This window comes from Channa argus, chromosome 8 (genome assembly GCF_033026475.1).
Source record: "Channa argus isolate prfri chromosome 8, Channa argus male v1.0, whole genome shotgun sequence".
NCBI lineage: Eukaryota > Metazoa > Chordata > Actinopteri > Anabantiformes > Channidae > Channa > Channa argus.
In genome coordinates this window covers 21,059,223-21,086,463 of record NC_090204.1, presented here as the reverse complement: position 1 = coordinate 21,086,463, position 27,241 = coordinate 21,059,223, and the positions used below count along the sequence as shown (strand labels likewise).

At 41.1% G+C, this 27,241-nt stretch overlaps 1 protein-coding gene and 1 long non-coding RNA gene across 3 annotated transcripts in view; both read left to right on the top strand.

Annotated features, from left to right (window-relative positions):
* Positions 1–27,241, top strand: part of LOC137131887 (uncharacterized) — a 76,700-nt gene that overhangs the window by 34,439 nt on the left and 15,020 nt on the right. The window contains exon 3 of one of the 2 annotated variants that reach the window (XR_010915051.1): positions 2,950–3,039. The exons of the other annotated variant lie outside the window; for it this stretch is intronic. This is a non-coding gene — a long non-coding RNA (uncharacterized lncRNA). The remainder of the gene's footprint in view (positions 1–2,949; positions 3,040–27,241) is intronic. 2 annotated transcript variants of the gene reach the window in all.
* sox2 (SRY-box transcription factor 2) lies at positions 401–2,767 on the top strand. Its single transcript, XM_067513726.1, has one exon. It carries the CDS (start codon positions 862–864, stop codon positions 1,828–1,830), a length of 969 nt encoding a protein of 322 aa, XP_067369827.1. The 5' UTR covers positions 401–861; the 3' UTR covers positions 1,831–2,767.

Genomic DNA, 27,241 nt, shown 5'->3' with positions numbered 1-27,241 from the left:
GGAACACACGAGAATTGTCTGACTTACTAAAAACTCTTTGACTTAGTTTTATTTATTAGGAAGGTTTTTTTTATAATCTTTTTCTTCAAATGTTTGCCAGACAACGCTTTTCATAATTCCTCTTCAACTGGCAGCAGGCTTTTGCAGATCCTTCTTTGTCAGGATAATCCTGGAAAGTGATCATAAAGTGCGAGCATATGTACCCCGAGAAAAAATGTCTCTATAAGGACTGAAATAGTAAATATGTACTTTGTATTTACTCCTGTGGGCAGCCTGAGCGTGCGTGTTGTGTGCGCGTCTCGGGGCAGAGCAGGCCCCGCCTCTTTATGCTAAGGTCTCCCATTGGTGTGTCAGGGGAGCAGGCCGGCTCTGATTGGCCAGGTCGAAGCCATTTATTCGCTGACAGCCCCGTCACATGAATGGTTGTCTATTAACTTGTTCAAAAACTATCTGGAGTTGTCAAGGCTCAGGCGGACAGAGGCGAAAAAGTACAGTTTGTTGATGCTTATTCGGAGAAGCCACGGGAGAAGTTTTGTGGACACAACATAGCAGGGACCTATTGGGAGAAGGCTCTCTGCCACACACACTCACGCACACACTGTGACACACACTCGGAGAGAGGGAGAGAGGGAGAGAGTGTGTGGAGACGCGGCTCGCTGCTTGTTGTTTTTGTCCAGAGAAAAGTTGCAGAGAAAATCGACAGGTAACTTTGCGCTGCAGCCCTGCGCCTCCTCGCTGTCCTGCCGCTGGCTCGTGGAGTTTGTTATTTCTTTTTTTTTTTTTTTTTTTTGCCTCTGTGTGGTTTTTTTTTTTGTTTGTTTGTTTCTCCTGCTCGGAAGCTCCAACTGAAAGCTGTTCCTGATGTATAACATGATGGAAACTGAACTGAAGCCCCCTGCTCCCCAGACCAACACGGGGGGCACGGGCAACACCAACACGTCCGGTACCGGCAACAACCAGAAAAACAGTCCTGAGCGGGTCAAGAGACCCATGAACGCGTTCATGGTGTGGTCCCGGGGACAGAGGAGGAAGATGGCGCAAGAAAATCCCAAAATGCACAACTCGGAGATAAGCAAGAGGCTGGGCGCCGAGTGGAAACTTCTGTCGGAGAGCGAGAAGAGACCTTTCATCGACGAAGCCAAGAGGCTGCGGGCCCTGCACATGAAGGAGCATCCGGATTACAAATACCGGCCCCGGCGGAAAAACAAGACCCTCATGAAGAAGGACAAGTACACCTTGCCCAGCGGGCTGCTGGCTCCCGGAGGGAACGGGATGGGAACTGGGGTCGGCGTTGGGGTGGGGGGCGGCCTGGGCGGTGGGGTGAACCAGCGGATGGACAGCTATGCGACGCACATGAACGGCTGGGCCAACGGGGGCTACGGGATGATGCAGGAGCAGCTGAGCTATCAGCACCCGGGGCTGAACGCGCACAACCCGGGCCAGATGCAGTCCATGCACCGCTACGACATGAGCGCCCTGCAGTACAACACCATGACGAGCTCCCAGAGCTACATGAACGGCTCCCCGACATACTCCATGTCCTATTCCCAGCAGACCACGCCGGGGATGACAGCCCTGGGCTCCATGGGGCCCTCCTCGGTGGTGAAGTCCGAGTCCAGCAGCTCCAGCCCGCCCGTCGTCACCTCGTCGTCCCACCGGGCCGCCCCGGGCTGCCAAAGCGGAGATCTGAGGGACATGATCAGCATGTACCTGCCCGGGGCGGAGGTCAGCGAGCAGACCGCCCAGACCAGGCTACACATGTCCGGGCACTACCAGGGCACCGTGCCCGGGACGACGATCAACGGCACGCTGCCGTTAACACACATGTAGAAGACAGCAAGCAGAGAAAGAGAGAAAATGAACTTTTATAATTAAAAATAAAAAAAAACTGTGGACTACTTAACGTTGGACTATTTTTGTACAGAAAAGTTTCGGGGTGGGAGAAGTTGTATAAAAGTCTCCAGGAAAAAGGACACACGACTCTTTTTTGTTTTTCTTTTTCTTTTTCCTTTTTCTTTTTATTCTAAGGACGCTCTAGAGGAACGGTAGGAGATCCCATCTTCACGAGTGGATGAAGTTTGGAAGACTAGAAAGTGGGAGTCGCAATCAAATGTTTTATTATTGCAAACACCTTTTGTACAGTATTTATCAAAGAAACATTACAATCAGATGAAATTGTTTGTTAAACTGCAAGAGGTTGCATTTTTTCTTTCTCTTTTTAAATAAAAAAAAATATATATATAAAGCAGCGCCAGTTCTGCAGAAAAAATATTAAAAGTGAAACATGACAGAACTGGAAATATGTGGGAGCGATCAGTTATGCTCCTTTTTATAACTGCAAACATTGGGAAGAAAAAGGGACATAAAAACGAAGCAGGTAATATTGTTTTTTCACTTTAGGTCAATATTACTAAACGGTTTACTTTTTTTTTTTTTCTCATACATCCTAAAATATAGGTTGTTAATTTATATTTCCGTCTCCCACTTTTCACATGTTAGAGGTATGACGCTTGTGCTTTTTTATTTTCTAATTGATTTGTACAATTTCTGTATATTTCCTGTGATATTTTAAGTTTTTATTTCAAAAATTCATTCCTGTAGTTGTATTTTAAAAATTGTGGCCTGTACGCAGAAGCCAACCACTCCATGTATATATATACCGGAACTAATACCATCCTTATAACAGTTACAATTTGAGCTGAGTATATTTTTTTTTTCAATATGCAGTTTGAAATGAATAAATTTTGAAAAATTTGGATACTTGAAATTGTTTGCGTTTTGATTTGATTTCTCTCATGCCGTGTGTGCAGGCAATCGTCACATGTTGAGTTCTGTGTGTCACATTATTTCACTCTTAACAGAAATAAGAGTTTTTAAGCGAAAAGCTTTAATATAATTCCAGTGATTCAAAGCTTTTGCATCGCGGTTAACCACGTTTCTATTTTCTAGAGCCTGCCGATGGCCCCATCACGCCAAAGTTTGTTGCCTGTTTCCTAAAAAGGGGGGAGATCTTTCCACCAAAATGCCAAACGTCCCCAGGTATAGACTGGTTATTTTTTTATCTTCTAAAATAAATCCAAAGAACTAATCAGCATTGCTGTTTAAGCCTAAATTATGGTTGAACTTATCCATTAATTTAACAGTGCACTGTATATTATTCTGCAGAGTTTTTTTTTTTGGAGGAGGGGGGAGGGCTGCTTTTGAATGGCACACAACACTGAGATGCGTAATGGCACAGCGCGCTAATGCCAAAATCTTTTTGTATAAACAGGCATAAATCTGATTTATTACCCTCCATGTTGTAGATTTGTGTAAATTGGAGGATTATTTATGTCACTAGTGGATTTTTATTTCCTAATGACACTTGACAGTAACAGCACATTTGGGTATTTATGAGTTTATGATGATTTACAGCAGCCTATAATCTCGGCCTTTATTTCATGCTGGAACATTTCCTCCTGTTGTTTGCTTTTATCTGAGAAGGTGTGGTGGTTTTCCTGGACGCTTTCTCTCCTTTTTTATTTATTTATTTATTTATTTATTTATTGTTAAATCCCTGAGTTGGCTTATCAGCTTAAATGTTCAATTAGGTCTAAATTGGAGGTGAGCCCTCTTGAAAAGAGCCAGGCGAGCGGGACCAGACGGGAGCATTTTCTCCCTCAGTGTAACAGCTCCATACAGCGTGTCGAGTGTGGCCATTTTCATTTAGTGTTTAATCAAACTGGGCCCCGCTGTTTCCCGTTAACCCCGGTTCACACGGTTCAAGCTCTCCGGTGACTCCCGGTGCAAACCACCACCTTTGTTTTGCTTTAAAAATACACACGCACACACACCGAACCGGTTCCAAAAAATGTTCCCATGCCTCTCTGTGCCAACCAGGCTGCTTTCCCCTCCTATGATAATAATCCTTATGATGAGCTAACAGCTCTCTGTGAGTTTGACTAACGGTTTTCAATCTGGGGGGGAGTGTGTGTGTGTGTGTAGCGAGGTAGATTAGGGCCGTTGTGTCTTGCAGGGTCCCGGGGGACCGGAGCTCACATTAACCGGCAGATGAATATTTGAAGAGGCCCCTCGGTATTTATCCCCCCCCACCCCCCACCCCTCTCCCCCCTCCCTCCCAAGAGGTCATGGGATCTTTGGTCGCCCCATTAATTATTGATCCGAGCAGCTGAATTGGTTGTAATAGCCGAGAACAGCGGTGATAAACAAATTGTTTTTCAAAGGTCGGACCAGTACGTGCCCATTACATTTTTTTTACCTCTTTTCCATGGGCCCCTGAAGGCCCCCGAGGCCCCGCGGAATTGTCTTCCCACCCCTCCCCCCCTCCTGGCGAATCTTTTCTGAATCGATGCAGAGAATCATTTAAAGATCAACTCATTTTCTGCAAAGCTTCTTTGGATGTTGGCACCGTGGGTTCAGCGGAGGCCTGCAAAGCTGCATTTAAATTAGAAAACAAAACCGGAGCCACGTTGATGCCACATCTCATGCTGGAGCACTTTCTTAGAGGGAAGCTTTTGGGATGAAACCCACCGTCACATATTCACACCTACGTATTTTCGTTCCTTACGAATTAAAACAGCCCTGTGTTAATCAGTTGCAGTCCCCATGTAAAAACCCTGATATGGACTATCTCAGTAGAAAAATAGCAGCCCGCATTTAACCCCTGCGCTCTCTGAAATGTGATTTAATCTCAGAGGCGCTGGCGCTTCTGGTCAGACATCAAACCAGCGCTGCCGCTGAAACAGACAATCAAGCGTCTGAAATGTTACATATCCTGCGGTGATAATGCGTGAAAGAGGGCGAAGTCCACCGTGACACTGCAGCAATGGGCCCAGATAAACGTTTCTGGTTGTTCTAAGGGAAACATGTGGGCTCTGTACAGCGGTGCGCACGGCCAGGTGTGTTTCGTGTGATGTAGGTAAAAGGGAGCAGGGCCGGTGAAGGTTCCCCCCCCCGCCATCCTTTCATCCACCAGCCATATCCATCCATCCATCCCTCTGGTGCTTGCGTGCAGTCTGGCTGTCGCAGCTCGAGGATATTTGGACTGCAACAGGTGGTAAGCGCGCGCCTCTTTTTTTTTTTTTTTTTTGCCCCCGGTTAAAAAAAAAAAAAGCTCTCAGATGTTATCTATGATAACCTGGCATGTGTATCTTACAGCTCGGGCCTCCGGCTTTTAAGCGGACTTCCTCCTAATCATTGAAGTGTTTTCAAAATCATATCATGATGAAAAGAATAAAATACAGTTTATTGGAGGATTAAGGTCGTTTCAAACCAGAGACAGAAGGTGGAAATAAAAAAATAAACGTAATAAGTGGAGATGCTATTAGTCCTCAGTGTGAGGTTAGGTGTGGCGGTCCACAGCTTAGACTGGCTACTTTCCAAATGCAGTGTTTGTTGTTGAGATTATATGGTATAAATTAGGTCAAATGACCCCCTGCGCGCGCGCGCACACACACACACACACACACACACACAACCAAACAAAACGAGCTTAGTGGCCTGTAATCCCACAAGAGCCACTTTCCTTTTTCACCACGTTGCAGATAATGAGGAGGGGGGCATGACGTCATCCACACACTTGTCCTTATATGTGTTTCCTGGATGTTTACTGCTGCCTTTCATCACAATAAGTCCATTAAAATTTCATTATGCTACTGGTATCACGCAGGCCTGCTGGAACTGGAGGGCAACGTGATGCAGACACACGCAAAACTTGTATTTGTGCCTTTTCTTTTTCATTTAATAATTAAACACGCACGGCCTAGAACACGCTGCCACTTTCGTGTGGACTTTTAATAGAAAGACAAAACAATCTCTTAGAATAATTAGATTTTTTTTAAAAAACAGGTTTTCACATTTTTCCGTTGTGTAAATTGAAGCAACGTCTGACTTTTGTGGCGAAACAAAAGCAGATTGGACACAATTTGCTATGATTCGCCTGTTGCTTGTCCTAAATACATATTTCTACAAATGTACACGTGTAGATAATCGCATCAAATTTGCATCATCACAGTAAAAAACAAAACTGCAACTGCAAGAAAGTGTAAGTAGCAAATTTGTCAGAGCAGAGCGGCGCGATGTGTGTGTGTGTGTGTGTGTAGCGTAAGGGACTGAATGGCAGCCAGTAGCCTGCTGATCTAGCGCAGGTGCAGAGAAGGGAAGCGGGCGGTGTGTGTGTGTGTGTGTGTGTGTGTGTGTAGGGGTCTCTCTCTCTCTCTCTCTCTCCCATTGAAAAGGACCACACACTGACACAGACCAGCATGCCATCAGCTTCGCGCTGCTTTCGGCCGGCATTCTCAGAGGCTCGAGGTCCCTGCGACACCCACCACCCACCCCCCCTCCTTCCCCGTTGCTCCCCCCACCGCGTCACCAGCAGCTCGAGCTCCATTTATCATTTGTGCTCATTGATGCTGACAGCTTTATAGAGTGGCATCAATACAGGAACGCTCGGTCTGCGGCGACTCGCAACTTTAGAAAAACAGCAACAATTTTAATGTAACTACAGATTATTGTGCTTTCTCTTTGACTTTTACGAGAACATTCGGTGCATGAATAACGTCACATAAACACTGAGGCCTGAAGGCTCCAAACAGGTTTTACTGGTTAACTGCTTATATAAAAACACTTTCTAGTCTAAAATGTTCTCAAAACCTTGGCCGCGTTTTGCTACTTTTGACAAACTAACCATGTCATGTCTGATAATTCTGGTCCGGATTGACTCGATTGACCCGTGTTGCTGTGTACAACTTAAAATATTTCCGCCTCTTTTAAAGCGTTTTGGATGTACCAGTTCTATATATAATTGATTATTAGAAATCAATTATAATTACTATAAATTGTTTTGTTGACAGAGATAATTTTTTTTTGACAAAGGGAAGTAAAATACACCTTTTCGTAACTTGAGGTAATTTCTAAAACAGTTTCTACTGAGTAGATCTGCGTTTGTACCCCTCTGGTAATAATGGCTAATCTGCTTCTTTGGGCCCGGAGAAAGTGCAAGGGAAGGCAGAAAGAGAACAGACAGCAGAGGGGTGGGGTGGGGTTTTTTCCCCCCCTCTCTCTAAAATGAGCTGACAAACAACAATATGAGGCCTGTTGTACTGTAGCCCAACAGGGAAATCCTAAAACTGATCTCTGCCACAAGAAGAATCCGTTGAGCTCATTACACAAAATGTTCGATTCCTCCCCACTTTTTAAGTAATATTATTACCTATTCAGGCCACTTTTTTTTTTTTTGGATTTAAGTGAATCGTTTGATAAGAAGTTAAAAATATTTTGAACAATCACTTAAAAGTTAGTTATATTCCAAAATGTCAGTTATTCATATCAGCTTTTTATTTAATGTTATTTTTCTACTTTTGTGCCATATTACAATGTATGTATTACATTTGTGTTTATTGGTTTAAAATAATTTAATTAGTGCTGCTAAAATCACTGCTAGTATTTCAACATTGGCTATAGACTAAACTTCCCTTTAATGCAACAAACGAAAAAAAAAAAAAGGTGTCAATATGCACATTGTCTTATAACTAATTCGAGTTAATGCAGCCATAATGACAGTATAACACACGCTAATTGTCCTTTTTCCTTCACAACAATGCTCGCAGATCAGCATCTCTTTATTATTTAATAACGTCAAACGCTTGGCTGCCTGTGCTGGCTGCTGTTGGGAAGAGGACAATGCAGCTCCCAGTTCAGGAGCTGCACTCATGAGCTTTATGGTCAGTGGAAGAAAAAAAAAATACACAGAGCCAGGAGAGGACACGGGGTTTTAGTGCCAGGAATTGGAACAGATGGAGTGTGAAAAGGCACCTGGATCCATTTTCTTCTTAAATAAATAGATCCTTAGCCAAGTCTAAATAAAGACAATCTACAGCAATGCGAGCATCTCATTTTTATATTCAATGATCTGGTTTCCTGTGGGATTTTTTTTCCGGGTCGTCAGCTCAAAGCAACAGGTGACTGGATGGGAGCGGCCCATGCATCGTGCGGCTACAAGTGAAAGTGGTCCATGGTCTGCTGGTCCTTTGTTGTCCGGAAATTTGGAGACTGTGTTTACTGATGTCCCTGCTCGGGCCTGGGGGATGGGGGAGACAAGAGGGAAAGGGGGGTTTGTGTCCAGATCCAGTGTAATCCAAAAGGGGAAAAAAGGCCATTAATAGAATTCACATGCAAATTTTGTACAAAAAGCCTGAAATGACGCAAAGTCAACACTGCGACAGCGAAAAAACTTTCCTACAGTAAAGCCATGTGAACTTTTTTAATTTCACATGGTGACACCACCCCCCCTCCCGGGCTCACTGCCGCCCATGGCCGGCTACACACACTGAGAGCCGCGGTTGAACGTCCTCCCACCCGATCACGGTCTCCAGCTGCAGGTTTCGGGCCGGTTGGCTGCGATGACTCTCGGCGGTTTCACTTGTTGAGTCGGGGCGGGTTGTTAAAACGGGAGGTGTCGGTTTCTCTCCCCGTGTGAACAGAGTTTAGATAAATCAGAGTTTTTCGTTACAGAACTGTCGGTGTCTTTACCGAGAGAACGGGAGAAAACGGATGTTTCGGTTCCATCCCCGTGAACCTTCTACTGTAGGTCAGTTTACTATGTATTAAGTGTTGGAAGATGAGTTCTGACTGGTTTCACGGGAAATACGGCGGCTGTATTGTGATTAGTTTTATTCTTAGGATCAGAATTGGCCAGTGTGCAGTGGTGATCCAAAATGCGTCAGCAGCCTCAATATAACTTGATTTACTGTTACAGAGTTTTTGTGTGGTGACACCTCTGAGCTGGAGGCAGTTTGTAGGCATCCAGAGATTCCTTGAGCTGATGGGACTGACTCATCATTAACAAGCCAACAGACACAGGGACCCCCCCTCTCTCATTTCCCAGCATAGACACTACCCTCTTTCACTCTGTCATCAGCCTGACTCTCTCTCTCTCTCTCTCTCTCTCCCTCCACCGACTCCCATACAACAGCACAGTCCATTGTTCCCGGGTCTCCCTCCCTCTGCCTGGCCCCCCGACCCAACTGTTGACCAACAACTCCACTGGCACATTAAAACGAGGAGGTGGGGTGGTGGGCGATGGTGGTTGTCCTATTTTAGATTATGACACATCCAGAAATACATGGTGAGGAAAAAGTGAGTTTAAACTGGATGAATGATGTTTCAGTCCAACACAACACTGTTAACTCCTATAGCGCAGATTTAATTATTAAAATTATTCCACACAAAATATTGAATAGGTTAGTTTAAAATAAAGTGCCACTACAATATCCAGAGAGAATGAATATTGATGATGTAACAATTGCACTTTGCAAAAATATATAAATTCAAAAATTCTATTGATCTATCAGACTAAGGAAGTGAAGTAGTATTGTGTAAATTTGAAAATAAGTCTTAGAATTAATTTTACACAGCTACACATGATATTATGGATAATATAAATTTAAGGAAACAACAGTAATGAGGTGTATGTTTGCATTTTGTTACTAACTTTACTGCACTGTCCCAGTGTTGTATTTCTAAAATACTGTTGGAAAAAGTAAAGTGTACTAACACTGAACATGTCAAAGTGCTGAAGTGGTGACTCTGTCTTTTGCTACATGCTCAACTCCGATGAAAGTGAGAAAATACACAATGTGTGATTATAGTCAGATACAAAAAACACATTAGTGCAAAAATAATGCTTACAACTAATTCACATAAAATTAGGGAAAGTAATCTGATAAAGCAGCGACCTGGCAGCAGTTAAAGAGTGTGACACAGTTTTTCTAGGTAATTATACAGACACCATTAAATAGACCTTTAAATGTGCTTAACCAATTGGTCTCTATAAATAAAGACTTTAAGAATTAATAGGTTTAAATTCACTTTAAAGTCTGTTTTTGTCTAGAAGGAGCTCTGCTAGGTGTAAATGTGATTATACACATGGTCTAGTTGTGCACAAACTATTTGCAGGCCAAACTCATCTTTTAGTCAAGTTTCTCTTCTCTCCAAGAATCAGCACATCAGATAAAAGCACCAATGCTCTGTACATGAAAGCATCTTCAAAATGTCAACTGCTAATGTTTCTGTGTTAAGGGACGGGTGCAGCGACACCGGGCTGTTATAACAAATCATGTTGACACACAGAAGATCACCTCAGATTACGTTGCTCCCTGTGGAAATGCCATCTCTCTTTCAGCGCTGAATTATTCAGCTTTCCCACAAACCTGTGCTACTTTACTTAAACGATATTCTGCTTGTTGGCTAAATGAGTCGCCATTTCCAGTTTTTCATGCATCGTGGATCCTGATGGATGTCGTCTTCTCTAAATAACATGTTTTGAACATAGAGAAGAACATGAACCGAGCTATGCAGGGAAATGAACAGCAATGACATAACGTCATAAATAATGATTATGATGATGGTTAGTTCAGTTATGATAAATTTGACAGTGCACATTCATATCCCATTTAAATATTTTATGAGTAGTAACATAGGAAAGAAATTACATCGACACGGATATCAACAAAAGTGGCCGCCGCGAGTTGTTATCAAGTAGAAATTCATAGTCAATCATTAACCGTTTAACATCACGCTCCATAAAAGCTGTGACATGATCAGTTTACTGACACTGTTATTCTTTAAGATAATGTCATAATTAACACTAATGTAAGCAGGCATCTTGCCACCCGACAGATTAAACCGTATCTCACATCTGTAGTCTCACACAGAGCTCATGTAGACACTTAATGTCTATACAGCAGTGTGTTTTGACTGGTTTGTGAATGATGTGACCGAGTCGTCTTGTATATGAAACAGTGACACACACATATATATATATATATATATATAAAAAAAATTCTGCTCCTTATCCACAGCTGAATGGGGTTTGGTTTAAATCTTGGCTGTATCTTTGCTAAAAAGTGAACCCTTCCATCTTTACATTTCCACAGTTATTCAGCTCCTACTGTATGTAGAGCAATTTCCTTTTATTAAGCGTAAAACCTCGCTCCCTCCGAGCAGCGTAGATTTCGATTGATTGCATCAGTCACTGTCGGGCCGTTCTGGAGCTGGTGGCTCGGAGGTCTCTCTCCCTCTCTCTCGCTTGTCTCTCTGACAGAAGCTGTTGTTGAATGGAAGAGTGGCCTCTTTCAGTGCGGGTGTCCCCTCGGGGCCAACTAGGAGAGATAATCAAACAGGACAGTTACAGACAGACAGGCAGGCAGATGCAGTAGACTCAAGTTGTTCCTGCCCGACTCGGACCGAACCACTTTTGCAAGAATTTCAGATGGACATTTGTTATGTCCCATAAATTCTGAATTCATTTTGGTACGACAAAGACATTTTAGCCCCTTAAAGTGAAAGGCTACCGTTATAAATACACTTGTGTATAACTCTAGATCTAATATTGTAGACTGGATTTGGACTTCTGAGTCCCGTCAGCAAATAGAGATCTTGTAAACGAAAGTTAAAACAATGTTAGATCCAGCCACAAGAATGCGAAATCATTAATAACCTTGATCTTAAAAGGAGTTGTAGGAGGCATTAGTTGCTGTAATTCCTCTCGTTTCCTGATTCAAAGGGTTCCAGTGTATGTGATGGAGGACAGAATCCACAGGCCTCCCCCTGTGCAAACGTGTATTAAAAAGGAGTCTGAGCTGCTGCCTTTTTAGGACATGGTTCCCGCTTTGTGTCACTACCTACCACTACGCATTTGAGTCTTTAGGTAAAGATCTGGTCATGGCCATGATGAAGAAATAGAATTGTTACAACAAGCAAAACCTCTTTTGGTGTCGACGTGGCTTGACTTGAAAAATTTGTGAACCTGTCCTTAAAAAAACAGAACATTTAGGGATTTTTTTTTTAAATTGTATTGTGCATCTGGAGGTGCCCAGTGTGTTATGTGTGGCATAAATTTAAACACATAATTATAACTTTATATTAAATTCGGACGTGTATCTCAAACATTATGCCGTTTCTCTGCAATTCAATATGCACAAACTGCTTAGATTCATAAAGCAAAAGTGTCCATTTAGAATGTGAAGGAAATCAACTTGATCTTTACTGGATCATATCAGGAGATTGTGTGATCATAACGAGCCTCATCACTCGAAGTTTCCATCACCTCTCTGCGTGTGTGTGAGTGTGAGAGGGAGAGAGGCATGGTAAATATAGGGCAAAGAGAGGGAGACGGGCCGGGCCTGGGCTGGGCCGGGCAGGTCAGTGCAGCAGCATCTGATTGTAAATAAGAGAGGAGTCAGTTCACACGCCGATCAAGTGACTGCCGGGAACAAGCGAGCCATTTGAATCAGGTGGCTATCTCCCTATCTGAGAGATCAGAGCCCTGTCACCCCCCCACCTGCCTCCTCCCTCTGCTCTCGTCATTGTGTGTCGCACAGTGAGGGACACACACACACACACACACAAAATGACATGTCCTCCCTGCTGCTTATAAGAGCAGGCAGAGTGGCTAGATGAGATTTCACTGTCTCACATTAGCAGAGGAAAGGAGGATGGAGAAGAAGAAACTCTGTAGTAGTAATAAATCCACTAAGCTTTTCTGTCATTGGCTCCTTTATCTGTCACAATCAATGCAAGAATACACAAATACTGTTATCTGTGGGAAACTAAGAGCACTACGACAAAGTTAAGATTTTTTTTAACAAGACTCTAACAAATATTGTGCCATAAAAAGCCTCGTCATTTATTCTATTTTAATATATTCAATTTGAATCTGAAAGTATTCAGAAGCAGATTTGTTGTTTTTTTACTATTATTGTGTAGTCTTTCTATCAAAACATTGGGAAAAACTAACTGCACAATTCTAAGAGTTCAAACTCCAAATATTTTAAGGTTATTTTTAGGAAATAACCTGAGAAAAGCAGCAAATGTAACATTTAAGAAGCCGAAATCAGCAGGCTTGGTTTCTATTGCTTAATCAAGGACTAAAACCCATTAACCTCCAAATGAAATAAGTGCTTCTTCGAAAATATAATTGATTAATTGAGTGTATAAAAGTAGTTAACATAACTAATACCGCCTTTATTTTGACCATGAGTATGCTCTTCATTTAGCGTGGTTGTCACAATAAGGGCCTGGGAAAAATGCAGGAAATGATAGACAGTTTTTTTTTTAATGTTGCATCTTGACTACGACCCCCCGGGGGAGACGATGATGTGTGACAGCTGCTGCCTGTTCATATTGATTAAATGACAGCCAGGATCATTTACCGATTTACCGGCTGACGGAGCTCAAACGTGCGACGCTGCCCTGAGGGAGGTTTCAGCGCTGTTGGGCCGCAGAGCCGCTGCTTTAATGTGAACACCGTTTCCATCCTACTGTGACCCCACAGGATGCACTCTTCATTTTTACTGTTGGGGCAGTAAATACAGTAACTCGTATTTCTAGTTAGAAACCCAGAACATGTACCAAATAAATAACACGTAATGTCTTTTTAACACTTGGCAGTAAATTACTCCATCTCAGGTTGTTTCATAACAGATAGGAATGATAGCAAAACTAGCAAATAAGTACTTTACTAGAGTATAAGTCAGACGGAATACTGTACTTTACTCTTAGGTTTTGCAGGTGAAGATTATAAAATATATAAGCAAACAAAAAAATCAATAAATGTTATTATGAATTTACTATAAATACATAAATCATTAAAATTAGCTCCACTTTTATCAGCTGGGCTCTTGTTCCACCCCAATTCTTTATAGTTTCAGTGATGTACTTTTTAGAGCACGTACTTAAGTGTTTTTCAGGAGTAAAGAATTTGAAGTGGTACTTCTACTTGTAGTGGAGTATTTTTACCTAAATACTTGTACTTTTACTTACCTTTACATTCCATGCATCCATCACTTCAGCATCTTCTCTCTAACTCACCTCCTCAAGTCCTGGACAAAAACACAGTATGATCATTGTTAAAAAAAAAAAAAAAAAAAAAAAAACTACAGAAATGTCCCATTTACGAGAATGTTTAAGTAAAGCTAATACTGAGTAAATGTTGTACTGGTCCAAACAAAGCAAAATAAAAATATTAGAGGACCCTTACAAGTCCAAATATAATCTTTAATAGTTTAAAGAAAGACACAAGATTGTATTTCAAAGAATTATGTGAATGGGGCTTTAGGGTCAGATCATAAATATCCACATATCCCGATCTTGATGTTATAGCCTAGTGATCACATGTGTACAAACAAGTGATGCTGGAGGCCAAGCCGCCACCTTAGATTAGGTTTTTGTGAAAACTAGAGCTTCCTCTGTCTCAACGAGTCAGATGTGAATCAAAGGACTGTGGCTGGCAGAGTCAGAGACTTGTACCAACATTAAACACCACCAAGGAGAAGATCATGGTGGATCCTCGACAGTAATGTTTTTTGTAGTTTGAAAGAGTTTGTCCAGCATCTTTAAGTATAGAGCAAAAATATAGAAAACAAAATTGTTAGACCGTTTAGAAATGTTTACACAGCCATAATTTGAATCTGGGATTTCCACTAGAACAATATTCTTCTGCAAAAGCTTAAGGATGCAAATTTAATTTAACCATGTAGAAAAAGTTCTGTGTGAAACTACCAACTTGATGAAACATCAACATAACAGGGAAAAGACAGAAACAAAGCACAGCAGAAGAAATACACTGCGATACAGCAAAATGGTGCCAAAAATAATAAATAATATTCGAAATAACATAAAGGGACAAAAATGGCAGTATCTTAAAAAGAAAGGAGTAATGAAAGTCAAAATATAAAAAGCAAAAAGGTCAGCACGAGGCATAAAATGGACTGAATACGGCAGGAAAACTACGTAAGTCTACGAGTTAGAGGTTAATGATTCCTACTCACACAAAGGACTTGGTTCCACAAATGAAACAGATTGAATAAGAACATGCTGTTAGAGAGCTACAAGCAGCCAATATCAAAGCAGCACGCGTAAAGTTTTTGAATCATTTCAATGAGGTGATGAGAATGTGCACTTTAAAAAGAAGAACTGGGAAATTTAATTTGGAGTTTCTTGGCCTAACACAGCAGCCTGCTGGGTGTCAGTTTGGTGTTGATGCATTTCCAAATTCATAAAAGACTCTATTAGCATCCTTCATTTTAAAAGAATGGTTTGGATTCTTTTGAAAGTAAAGTGGTTGCTACATTGTTCCTCCATAGATCAGGACATGAGGTGGGACAAGAGAGGAATGATCGTGATTGCTCAGGACAGGCGAAGACTACATCATATTTGACAGGAAAGGAGGACGTGATAGAAGCAGTAAAGGGACAGTTATGAATATACAGAAAAGGGACAGGACAAGACATTTAAAGGAAAGTATATTGTTATAGTTCAAGCCAGTACAGAACAGATGAGGGTGGTACAAAGACAGGGACAGGAGACGACGCACAACTGGACAGGAAGGGACATGGAAAGTAAAGCAGCACCAGGATAAGACGGCATATTATAAGACAAACTAAGAGAGGACAGAGGAGCAGGACAGGACAAAATAGGATTATAGGGCCGAACTGTACCCACAGGGCACAAAAACATTATGGGACAGTACAAGAAAAGACAGTCCAGGCCTGAATAATTTACAGCACAACCGGACATGTTGTTGTCTCCTTTTCATCTCTCAGTCAACAGTACTGGCAGTACTGAGACAGGCGGGACATTTGGCAACATTGCCGGCGGCCAAATGTCCAAGTACGAAGAGTTTTGGCTCGGTGTGTGTACGTAAGAGTGTGTGGGCCTTGGGAACCAGCCAGGTGAGGCTGTTGAGCACAGAGTTAAGCTGGGACGGATCAACTACTTCGGTCTTCGGGGCTGGTGAGTGACAGCTAGCCTGGGGACACGAATGTGGAGACTATTGATTTTGAGTCGCCTTGTATCAGATCTGTGAACTGCTCTCGTCAAAGCTCACACGTGCACTCTAACATCTACTGCTGCTCATGCTCGTCCGATGATGATGATGATGGACCTTTGTTTCTTTTTAGGGTCTCTCCCTTTCACACACTGGCCCTTAGTCGAGTCTGACTGGACTCTTGCTGTGTGTGAATCTGTGTTAGCAGGCAGGGCCCTCTGGCCAGGATATTTAGCAGCGTGGAGAAACGTCTCCGTGGCACTAGAAGGAAGCTATTAACCAATAAATGCCATTTACAGCTTGGGAAGAAAGCTCCAATTGATCTTGCAGAGTTGTGAAGTGTTTTCCTGCAAAGCGCTCTCCAATTCCCAAGTTTAGTAGAAGTCTTATTGTTCTTCACTGTAGAAACGTGGCAGCCTTCTGGATAATAACAGGTTTACGTTGCAGCCATCACTTGTAAACACCGTGCAGCGTGTTTTTTAACCTGTCAGTTTGTATGGCAGACAGCTTCAGCTACTACAATGCCCATTAGCCTTGAATGTGGTTGCTATGGCAAAGGAGCCAATCAGAAGTAAATTCAGCTTGTTATAACAATTATTTTCAAAAAGGAAACAGTCCTCCTAAAGGAAAATGACAGAATCACGACTATTAGCGATCTACTAACATCTTGAGCAGGTGGAATTGGGAAAACTGTGTGCGATGATATCACAGATCCAAGCCCCTGACCCCTGACCCGATCCATACTAATGTTTCCTAATTTAGTCCACCAAATGGTAAGTAGAGGTGATAACTAAGTACCTTTACCAGTTCAGCCAGGATTTTGCAGACGTCTAGTGAGTGTGGCATAAAATACATGACTTGACAACTTTTCTAAAACAATAAATAAGTAGTGATGCATGTTGCAATGTTTATTGATCTTTTGAATCGTAGAGTCACACAGATTTCTTGAGGGATTAGTTAGATTATCTGTTGCTATTGCACATTGTGAATTCCTGAAGGGACTGATTTACTTAAGTATCCTAGGCCTACCTAAGTACTATTCTAAGATACTTGTACTCCAATACAATTCAGAGATACGTATAATTTATTTGCCAGTTTTTAGTTACTATGCAGATGCAAAATCCCAAATTATGATGTATTATTGTGATTTAACCACCTGGGAATACATACAGTACTTCATATCGGGCTTTATCAGCTGTGCCGTTTTGGTTCCATGTCCAGTCTAGATCTCTACACTACAGAGATCTCAAAATTACAAAGTGTTTTTGTTCATATTTTTCACTTTTAAAAGTTGTATCGAATCTAATTCAATAATACAAACCCAATTCAAAAAGAGATGTGTAAAACATAAATACAAACAGAATGCAATGATTTGCAAATCTCAGCAATGCAACCGTTATTCACAGTAGAACAAACATCTTATCAGATGTTGAAACAGAGATTTTACCATTTCGTGGAAAATATTAGTTCATTTCATATTTGATGGCAGCAACACATCTCAAAAAAGTTGGAACAGGGTGAAGTTTACCATTGTGTCTGTAAACTGTCTGTAAACGTCGGGAAAGTGAGGAGATCAGTTGCTGAAGTTTAAGAGAGGAATGTTGTTGTTGTTGCTTTTGAACTGTCCGCTGAGAACAAGCTGGTTGCTCCCTCTTCTCTTTAGTCCACAGGACACTGCGTCCAAGGTTTTAAAGAGAATATTTGTATTAATCTGACCACAGAACAGTTTTCCATTTTGCCTCAGACCGTTTTAAATGAGCTTGGGCCAGAGAACACTGTGGCATCTCTGGACCGTGTTCACTTGTTGCTTCTTCTTTGCATTATACGGCTTTAACTTACATTTGTGGATCGCACAGCGAACTGTGTTCACAGACAGTGATTTCCAGTAGAGAATCAGGCCTGTTTTTAATGCAGTGCTGCCTGAGGGCCAGAAGATCACATGTGTCCAGTTTTGACCTTTGGCCTTGTCCCTTGCACACAGAGATTCCTCCTGATTCTCTTTATCTTCTGATATTATATATTGTAGATGCTGGGATCTCAAACTATTCCCAATTTTACATTGAGGAACAATTTACTGAAATTGATACAATTTTAGATGCAGTTTTTGCATTGGTGAACATCTGCCCATCTTTACATTCAAGAGGTTCTGAAATGCTCCTTTTATACCCAGTCATGTTACTGACTTGCTGCCAATAAAACTATTTAGTTGTCAAATGCTCCTACATTTGTTTTAGTTTTTAGCAGAAATTACTTCCAGCCTTTTGTGTCCCCTGTTCCAACTTTTGAGATGTTTTGCTGCCATCAAATTCAAAGTGAGCTAACCTTAACCAGATAGTTACTGTAGTAACCATTGGTGTCTATGGTCTGCAGCTGTGCAGTACGTGATTAATACCATTGATAATTCCAAACATATGCATAAATAAATATCCAAATCCTAACCATTATGTATTCAGATCAGAAAAGTCAAGTGTATTTTAATGAGGACTTTTGATTTTTTTAAAAATTGAGAATCTTGAGCTTAAACTAATTTAAACTGTAAGCCAGCAACTGTCATTTCTATGACTGGAGGTTCATTTTTAAGAGCAGTAGTTGAGTTCTCTCCTTCAGTTTTTACATTTTTTATGTACTAAAGGCTGTAAGTTTGACTCTTTAAATCATATTTTCGAACATATTAGCTCGTCTTTTACACTTAGAATACGGCCTTTGAAGCTTTGGATGTGCTCCAGCTGCAAGTCATCAAACGCTGTCCAGGCACAAAAAGACTTTCAATTCCAGATCCCTGGATGCCCAGAATAACTGGTTACACTATGCACCTCGATTGTAAGCTACCAGGAGATGAACACAATATGCATTGATTGAAAGTTAAATATTGGCTGTATGAAGAATGAAAAATGTAAAACGTGCAATCTACAAACAAACAAACACAAAAAACCCCTCGGTGTGGCCGTGGACGATGGGAGGGGGAGTCTGTATTGGGAGCAGTGGCCTAATAAGGCTAAATACCAGACTGTGAATAATCTCCCAGTAAAATGTCTACTCATGAAAAACACAGAGATGCAACAGCAGCAACTCTCGCTTTCTGCCTGGCTGCCCTCCCTCTGCCTCCTCCCTCCCTCCCTCTGCCTCCTCCCTCCCTCCCTCCCTCCCTCTGTCCACACGGTTCTCTCCCTCTCCTCTTTCTTTACTTTCTCACTCCTGCTCTCCTCCTCCTCGCTCCTCATCTCGTTTCAGTAAGTAGGATAAGGCTTGGAGAGCTCTGTCGTCGTGGTAACTGCCAGAGGTATTCAGTTTGAAGTTTGAGGAGGTCAGTTTGTGGGCCAGAGTGGACCCCCTCCCCTTACCCCCTGTGTCCCCCCCCCCAACACACATACACAGTACCTAAGAGAGTAGGGGTGTTAAGGGGGACCCCCATATGGGTCTCAGCCCTTATACACGAAGGGATGAAGAGGGGGAACAGATTTTCCTTTTTTTTCTTTGGGAGGGGCAAGGACCACTGCAAAGCCCTGCATCTAGTAAAACAGTCGTGGTACCAGAACTTTTTCAATTTCTGCAACTGAAATTAAGCTGATTATGAGAGATCTCTGACTTGGATTTACTCTGTGATATAATTGGATTTTTTGCAGTTCAGTTACTATGACGTTCATTTCCATTTCTTTAATATGATGATCTGAAAACTTACACACCAGTGACTGCTGCTTTTATGCTCATATTCAAAGTATCCAGTATGTCTAGCAAAGGGAAGAAAAGCAAGGCTTCTAAAAAAATACATGAATAAATCCTATAATCCTAAATAGTCCAGTACCTTTTATTTTAAGTAGATCTTTCCTCAAATATTTTACGTTTTCCTAAACATTAACGAGTAAACAAGTAAAAGCAGCAACACAAAGTAAAAGTAATATTATGAACAATGATAGAAGTACTGATGATAGAAATCAGCCATTTCTTCATCAGTATTTAATATAAAGAATATTTTAGCATTTCATGTGTTCAGTGTGAAGCTAATTTAAACTACTGTATTTACTGTAGTGGTAGTTTTTTTCTGATCTGCAAAGTAACAGTGTAGTAGTTATCAAATACATGTTATATAATTTAAAAAAGGGTTCTATTTACTTCCCATATAAATGCTTAAGCTGGAGAATGATGGCCCCATCATTGACCTGAAACTGAAAACCATCCAAAGGCTGGAACAAGACCAGCAGCAGACACACTGAAAAACAAAAACAGGCCCAGCCCAGGTCCAACGGTTTCCGAATATTTTGTGTTGTCGATTAAACTTTGTTGTTGCCTTGACTGTGCGCCAAATGCTCCCTGTGCACATAAATCCCCCGTGTAGACTCGCATGGACACCTTGATCAGCACTCCTGGTTTCAGGGAGTAGTTTCAGCCCATCCGTCGCAGACAAATGCTGCACTACAAGCAAACTCGAAGTCCTCCACTGCCACCACACTGTCACTGCAGGTGCAGCCCCCCGAGCCCCAAATGTTGTAAAATTAACTTAATATCTGTGAATCAACTAACCACTGGTACATTTCTCTCAAAAGTAGAAGAACTGTGTTTTTTTTGGATGGTGTGGGCATCAGAGCATAATTGGACTTTCTATTGTTTCTAGCACCACAGCTCCAGCTTGAATCATGATTTTAAAGGCCACAAAGCTGCATCAATGCCGACAAGTTCCTAGGAAACACACAGAGGAAATCAGGTTAAAGCAGCTGTGATGATTTTGATCGTGTTTCCATGAAAAAGATTCAAACTTTCTTTCTTCAAACTTCCTCATTCGCACAGTTTCTCCCCCCCTCCCCTCACTTTTCCCGTCTATCCTGGGTGGTTTCTGATGTAAATGTTTTCAGTCAGTTGGCGGCTGAGTCTCAGCAGGTGGTCCACCAAATCCACCGTAACCCCCGGCAACCTCTGTCCAGCCAATCCAAACGCTGCCCTGCTTGCCACTCTGCTTAGTTAGGCCTGACAGGACCCTCACACATGTTGTGTGTGTGTGTGTGCGCTTGTGAGTAAAGCAGCTGAGAAGTAGTACTCAGAGGACAGGACGTGCACTTGGAGTGCTCATTAAAAGTTTATTAAAAAGTTTTCAACCGTTGGTGAAAATGGGTTTGAGTATCAGTCAACATGAAAGCAAGTGTGTGTGTGTGTGTGTGTGTGTGTGTGTGTGTGTGTGTGTGTGTGTGTGTGTGTGTGTGTGTGTGTGTGTGTGTGTGTTTTCACTACTATAGCTACTTTCTTACCCCCAAAAACCTGATTAGTTTCTAACATTTACCATATGTAGCTTCTCACTTCCATTCATCCACGTTTTTCCCCTGGAGAAGCTGATTGTTATTACTCTCCATTACCATTGCTTTTGTAAACACCGCAAACATTAGAGGTCCATTGTCTGCAGGTTGTTGGGAAGCATTCTGGGAAATGTAGTTAGCCACTCCCCGAGGTAGTAGACACTAGGAACTAAGGTGCAACATAAGGTAACTTCCCCTTTGTTTGTTTATGAACAATTTTAGCTTTTGACAAATGTGACACTAAATCTTTAACTGGGCTTTTATATACAGATGTGGACAAACTTGTTGGCATCACTCCACCAAAAGTAAAAATTGTTTGTTTTTGTTTTTTTCATGAAATGGTACAGTGCAAACCATTGTGGACAACCTGTACAGGATCTTCTATTCTTTCTTTCTCTGTTTTCACATTTGTTTAGGAGCTTTTTAAAATGTAAGAGGTTAGTGGTGAAGCTCAGGGTCCGTTCAGGTTATCGACTATACAGAGATACTGTTAAGATGTCACATCTTAAATGTCTAACGTGTTAGTAATACTAGCATTCAGAAATTATGTCTTTGTCTCACAATAACTGCTGGTAGATTTATTTTCAGCCTGATTAGTTTTAATCATTATAACTAATGAACCATTTTGTTACTAAAATATCTCCATCAACACACTGTTATAATTACAATTTGAATGAACTCAAACCGGTAGTTAAGTCTGATGCACACACGCAGCAAATTTGAAAAAAAAAAAAAGGAGAATTTTTCAGGCCACGACCAAATCAAAACAAAGCTGATTTGTTCTTCTGACACATGTTATAATGAACTTCTCATCTAACATGCAACTATAGATCTTGAATCATCAAGCTGCTCTTTACAGACCAAAAAAATACTTCGCTAAAAGTTTTTATAATTACAGTGAAATTGGGAGATATGAAACAGCCATTAGTCCATTTCAAATAAATGCAATTCTCTCATTTAAATATTGTTATTCTAAAAGCTTGAGATAAACAAATAGCAAATACAATTAAGAATCTTTTTAAATCTGATTAACAGAAATTAATTATGCTTAAATATCACAGTATCTCATATGTGCATAGCTACCACAATTGTAGGACAATAAAACAAATTCTCTGTAAGTGTTTTGTTAATAAAAAATATTGAGGAAAAACAATACAAAGTCCTGTATCCTATACAAAAACACTGCAAGTACAGCAGGAAAGATAAGAAGTTATCATAACATTATCATTTCTTATTTGGCCAACTCTTTCACATAGGTCAAAAAAAAATGTATAAAATGTTTGAATTTTAATTGCATGAAACAGCTTTGTGGCACTTGACTCGACCAGTGCACATCTGACAGTAATTTCACAGCTTTAAAGTAATTTTCTCTCTCATTTCACCAGTACCTCTAATAGAAGCTCACAACAGAGCATGTTCAAATCTGCACAGAGCTCAGTGTCCACCCACTCCTTTTATTTCATCCCTTATCCGTGTACAACTTTCCCCCCCTCCTTGTGTGAGAGGCATGGTATCAAGTATGGCGATCACCTGAAGACTTTTTTTGTTATTATATTTTTTTTTTTTTAGAGATGTTTGTGCACATGTGTGAGAGAGGCAGTGGATGGATGGTGTAAATGTCTAAGCTATCATCAGCTTTGATTGGCTTTGAGTGGCTCTGAGTGCTGGGTCCATCCCCACCGCTTCCCTGGGTCCTTAGAGCTCAATTGTGTGTGTGTGTGTGTGTGTGTGGGTTACGAGTGCATTTTTTTGTACCTCTGTACTACACTTTGGTGGTTTTGCAGTTAATAGGACTGAATACTGAAATCTTTAGGCACAGAGACATTTCCTAAACTGTGTCAGCAACCAAATGGGGGCCTGGTGGCTCGTTGGGCAGAGCATTGGGTGGGGATGCAGAAGTCCTTGATGGGATTGAATCCCACCAAGTCCCATGCCTGGATAAAGGTTGCGCGAGGGTCGCGGCAGGAAGGGCTCATGCTAAATGAACATGCGGAACACGTTCCGCTGTGGACGCCCCTGAAGGGACAAGTCGAAAGCCGCTGATGTTTTGTGTCCGCAAGCAAATAAACTGCCAAAGTGTCCCAAGCTAGACGTACACTCACTGGCCACTTTATTAGCTACACCTGTACAATCTAACGCCATCTAATATAGCAGCTCTGCAGTGAACTTTACTTGAATTACTTAGTACATTAATTCTCAGTTTTTAAGTGGAAATTGTCAGGTAGGAATTCTACTCCTGGATTATAGGAGTGCAACATAAGAAGAGGTGGTTCTAATGTTTTGGCCACCTCAAATAGCCTGGCCAAACAATTTTTTTGTGGTAATTTTGTCTCTTTATCTAGTAGTAATGTGATTCTCCCCCCCGGCTTTTAACAGAGGGGTGTGATTTATACTAACGTGATGTAGAGCTCAGGGCCGTGTGTCTGACGTCTAGGCCTGTTTCGATAACTTGGATACACCAAGGTTCTCCAGTTCTTCCTTTAAATCGTTCTGTTATTCAGTGTACTCATTAGTCATTTCTGAAACTTTTTGCCGAAGGTGCACCAAAGGTGCTTCATTAGTTGAAAATTGATGATCAAATCCTTTATTTTTCTGTCTGTAATTAACCAATAATGAGAAAAAAGAACTAATTCCTTAAAGGGTTGAGAGGACGTGTCATCGACCCGATTACTACACCCGCCCTTCTCCGAGCTCCATACATACCAAAGACAGCACTGGAGGGAACTGAATGGCTCCCAGTTAATGTTTAACCAGACTCTGTAAAGAAGAAGTCCGATAGCTCAGCCTATTAGCACGTAAACCAAATAGAAAGAGTGTGTGGGACAACAATCTGATGAGTGGCTGACATAAATGGAACTGATGAAGCTGTAAAACACTTTGTACAAAATCATACACATGTAATGTAAATGTAACCATGACTGTGGGAGTTATTGTATATTTTATGAAATCAGTTTGAAAAACTGTCTTTCCCCTCAAGTATCAGTTACACTACATGTATGTTTAAGTCCAAAAATATTGGAACAAGGATACGTTTTTTGGCATTTGGCCTCTGTACACTAACAAGATGTGAGCGAAGTCAGGACTTTCAACTTTATTTCAAAGCATTTGGCAAAAAGTGTGGCATTAACCTTTCTGGAATTACAGCTGTTTTAATGCAGGGCACCTTTATTTTGTGGCTCGTGAGTGATGAAACAAACGGCCAGGTGTGCCCTCGGTACGCCATGACTAATCAAGCAGATAAAACGCCTTGAGGTGGTTCTGAGCGTTACATTTGCATTTGCTAGCAGTTCACTGGAACTCTTAATATCAGGTCCAAAGGTGTCTATGTAGGTGGAGGAGGCCATCAAGAGGATGGCAAAGTGTTGGGTGTGTCAAAAAAAACATCATTCTTTAAAAGAAGGGTTTAACTGGCAGATGAGCTAAAGCAAAAGGCCTGGAGTCCATGGAAGAAAACTAAATCCAATGGCCGCAGAATTCTGTCCATGGAGAAGAAAAAAAACCAAGTCACGAAGACTCTTAAGGAGGCAGGCAAAGTCAAAGTCTGCAATCAAGAGAGGGTTTCATCAATAAAACACAGAGGCTTCATAACAAGGCGCAAACCAGTAGTTTACACTCAAGCTGCAGTAGAGGCCTGACAAAGCATCCTGAGGTGAGGACACTCAGCCTTTGGTCACGTCCATGGATTCCAGACTCCAGGTCATGACTGCAAAGGATGCAAAGAATTTATATGTACATATGTTCCATTATTTATGATCCACCAAAGATGAGGGTGTGTGTTTTAAAATGGCTCTTATACCTGAATGGTTAATGCTGGTTAAAGTGTTTCATTTCAAAAATCATTGTAGTAGTTTACAGCCCAAATGCCAAAAAAAAAGTATCATTGTTCCAGTATTTATGAACCCGAGTGGCCATAAGGGCAAAATGAAATTCATTTTTAGGAATTAGGTCAACTAACATCCAAACTATGATTTTAATATAAATTAGTGAACAATCTAGCTTCTAATTGTTGATATCAAAAAAACAAAATATCCCTGGGTCACAAACACTTCAACAGGAGAAAGTCAATATGAAAAGTGCATTTGTCAAATCAAGTTCCTGGAGGAGGCTCAATACATTTACAGATATGGTGCTCACACTTCATCCTTTGTTAGGTGTGTGTGTGTGTGTGTGTGTGTGTGTGTGTGTGTGTGTGTGTGTGTGTGTGTGTATACGCACATGGATGTCCGCATGTGCGTTTAAAAAAAGAGAGCGCTTTTTTTTTGGCCAGGTTGGCATAACTTTTACCGTGTATCTGTGTTTGGTTGTGTGTGCATATGTGATGGAAAGTCTATTTTGTATAGAAAGTGCTGTGCGCAGTAGAAAGGGGGATTTGGTGCCATCAGCACAGTGATGTCAGCACACAGAGACAAACAAAGCCAGAATCTAAACCCTCTCCCAACTACCCACAATCCCCCCAGTGGGGGGCCCTGCTTGGGGAGCCTGCTACTATTCACACACACACACACACACACACGTTATCCCAAGCTCCCGCTCATACGCAGATACAGAGTAAACAACACAAATGCACTAGGGTGAGTCAGGAAAAATACACAAACCTGCACATTCATCCACACTCAAAATCAATTATACTGTACATGTTTAAATATGCTCAATCACACATTTACATCCACTCAGATGTTTAATAGTATCAGTAGATTTGTAGCACTCGAGCCGAAAACAACTGTAAAATACATTTTAAAAAGTAAACCCCACCAACCTTTTTGTAACAAGATTTCAAATGTAAAGAATTAATCATAGAGCGAAATTCTTATAACTATGTAACTGCAAGACAAACCTAATTACAAACCTAAATAATTGTTCAAAAAAAAAAAAAAACCTCATGCAAACTTTGAAACAGGGATCATGAGATTCAGTCAGTTGTTACTGTGTTAAAAAAGAAAAGAAAAGAAAAAAGCACCATCTCTGTATTAGCTCAGTAACAGCAGTGAGTGAACAGTCAAATCAGAAACACACCTCTGTTTGCTTTAGCCTGGCCCTCTGCCACGCTGCACCAGCCTCAGCCACATGCTTTGCACATGCAGAAGGACATTACAGTTATTGTACTGGTGGAGGAGTTCATATGAAAATGCTCTGACTGGTTTAAGGCAGATGCTAATGTAGATGTGATGAATTTTAGATTGCGTAGGCCGTGAGATGGGGATTCGAACTGGGGACAACGTTCCATCGACCATCCATCCACTGGGGACGGTGTTCCAACAAAACCAAACCAAAAAAAGCATAACAAGACACTGCTTTCTACAGATGTTCCATTACCATTCTCCCATCCAACATTACTGATTGGTTGAGCTGAGTATGTTGTAACTTAACATTTCTTAGCTCAGTACCTGGGTAATATCATTAAGTTACATGGGAATTTATTCTCGAGCCTTTACTGGCTACTTATGAACCCATTTCTAACTTTTTAGGAAACAAGGTTAAAATGACAAAACTCTTTTGTCACTATAAAGCTGCACAAAGCACTGATGTATTTTATATTCTAGTTAGAAAAAAAAAAAAACTCAGCCTTGTGTTAACCACAGAATTTATTTCAGCCATTTACCCAAAAAAAATAGGGAGATTATTCGTGACTTTTAGGACTTTATACTCAAGCTATAACTTGGTGTTTACTTTGATAATTACTGTGATTTATTATAATAATTAGTCTGTGTTGTAAACCATACCTGAGTCACAGCATTGAGTGAGTGACTTTCTCAGCAGGTAGGTGTTTGTATGAAGTATGAAGATGATTTATCAGAAACACAATTAGTTTTATTGTAATTTTTTTTACATGACTTTTAGAACCGGTGGAGTTGCTTCCTTAACAGAAAAAGATTTGGTTCATGGCCTATAAATAGAATTCCGGACGAAAACTGAGAGTTTGATCAAAATGTGTGTAGAACTTTATGTCATAGATTAAAACTGTATCATTTTGGAAAATAGTGTCCAACACACATCAGCGGGACAGTGGAACTACAGTATGTGAAATAACTGCAAGGTTGTTTAGTTGCCTCCTTGTTGAACTGTTACACAACAATTAGTAACTGTTGCTGTTTGTCTCTGCTCTTTAAATGCCTTTCTGTCCCAAACAGTGCGA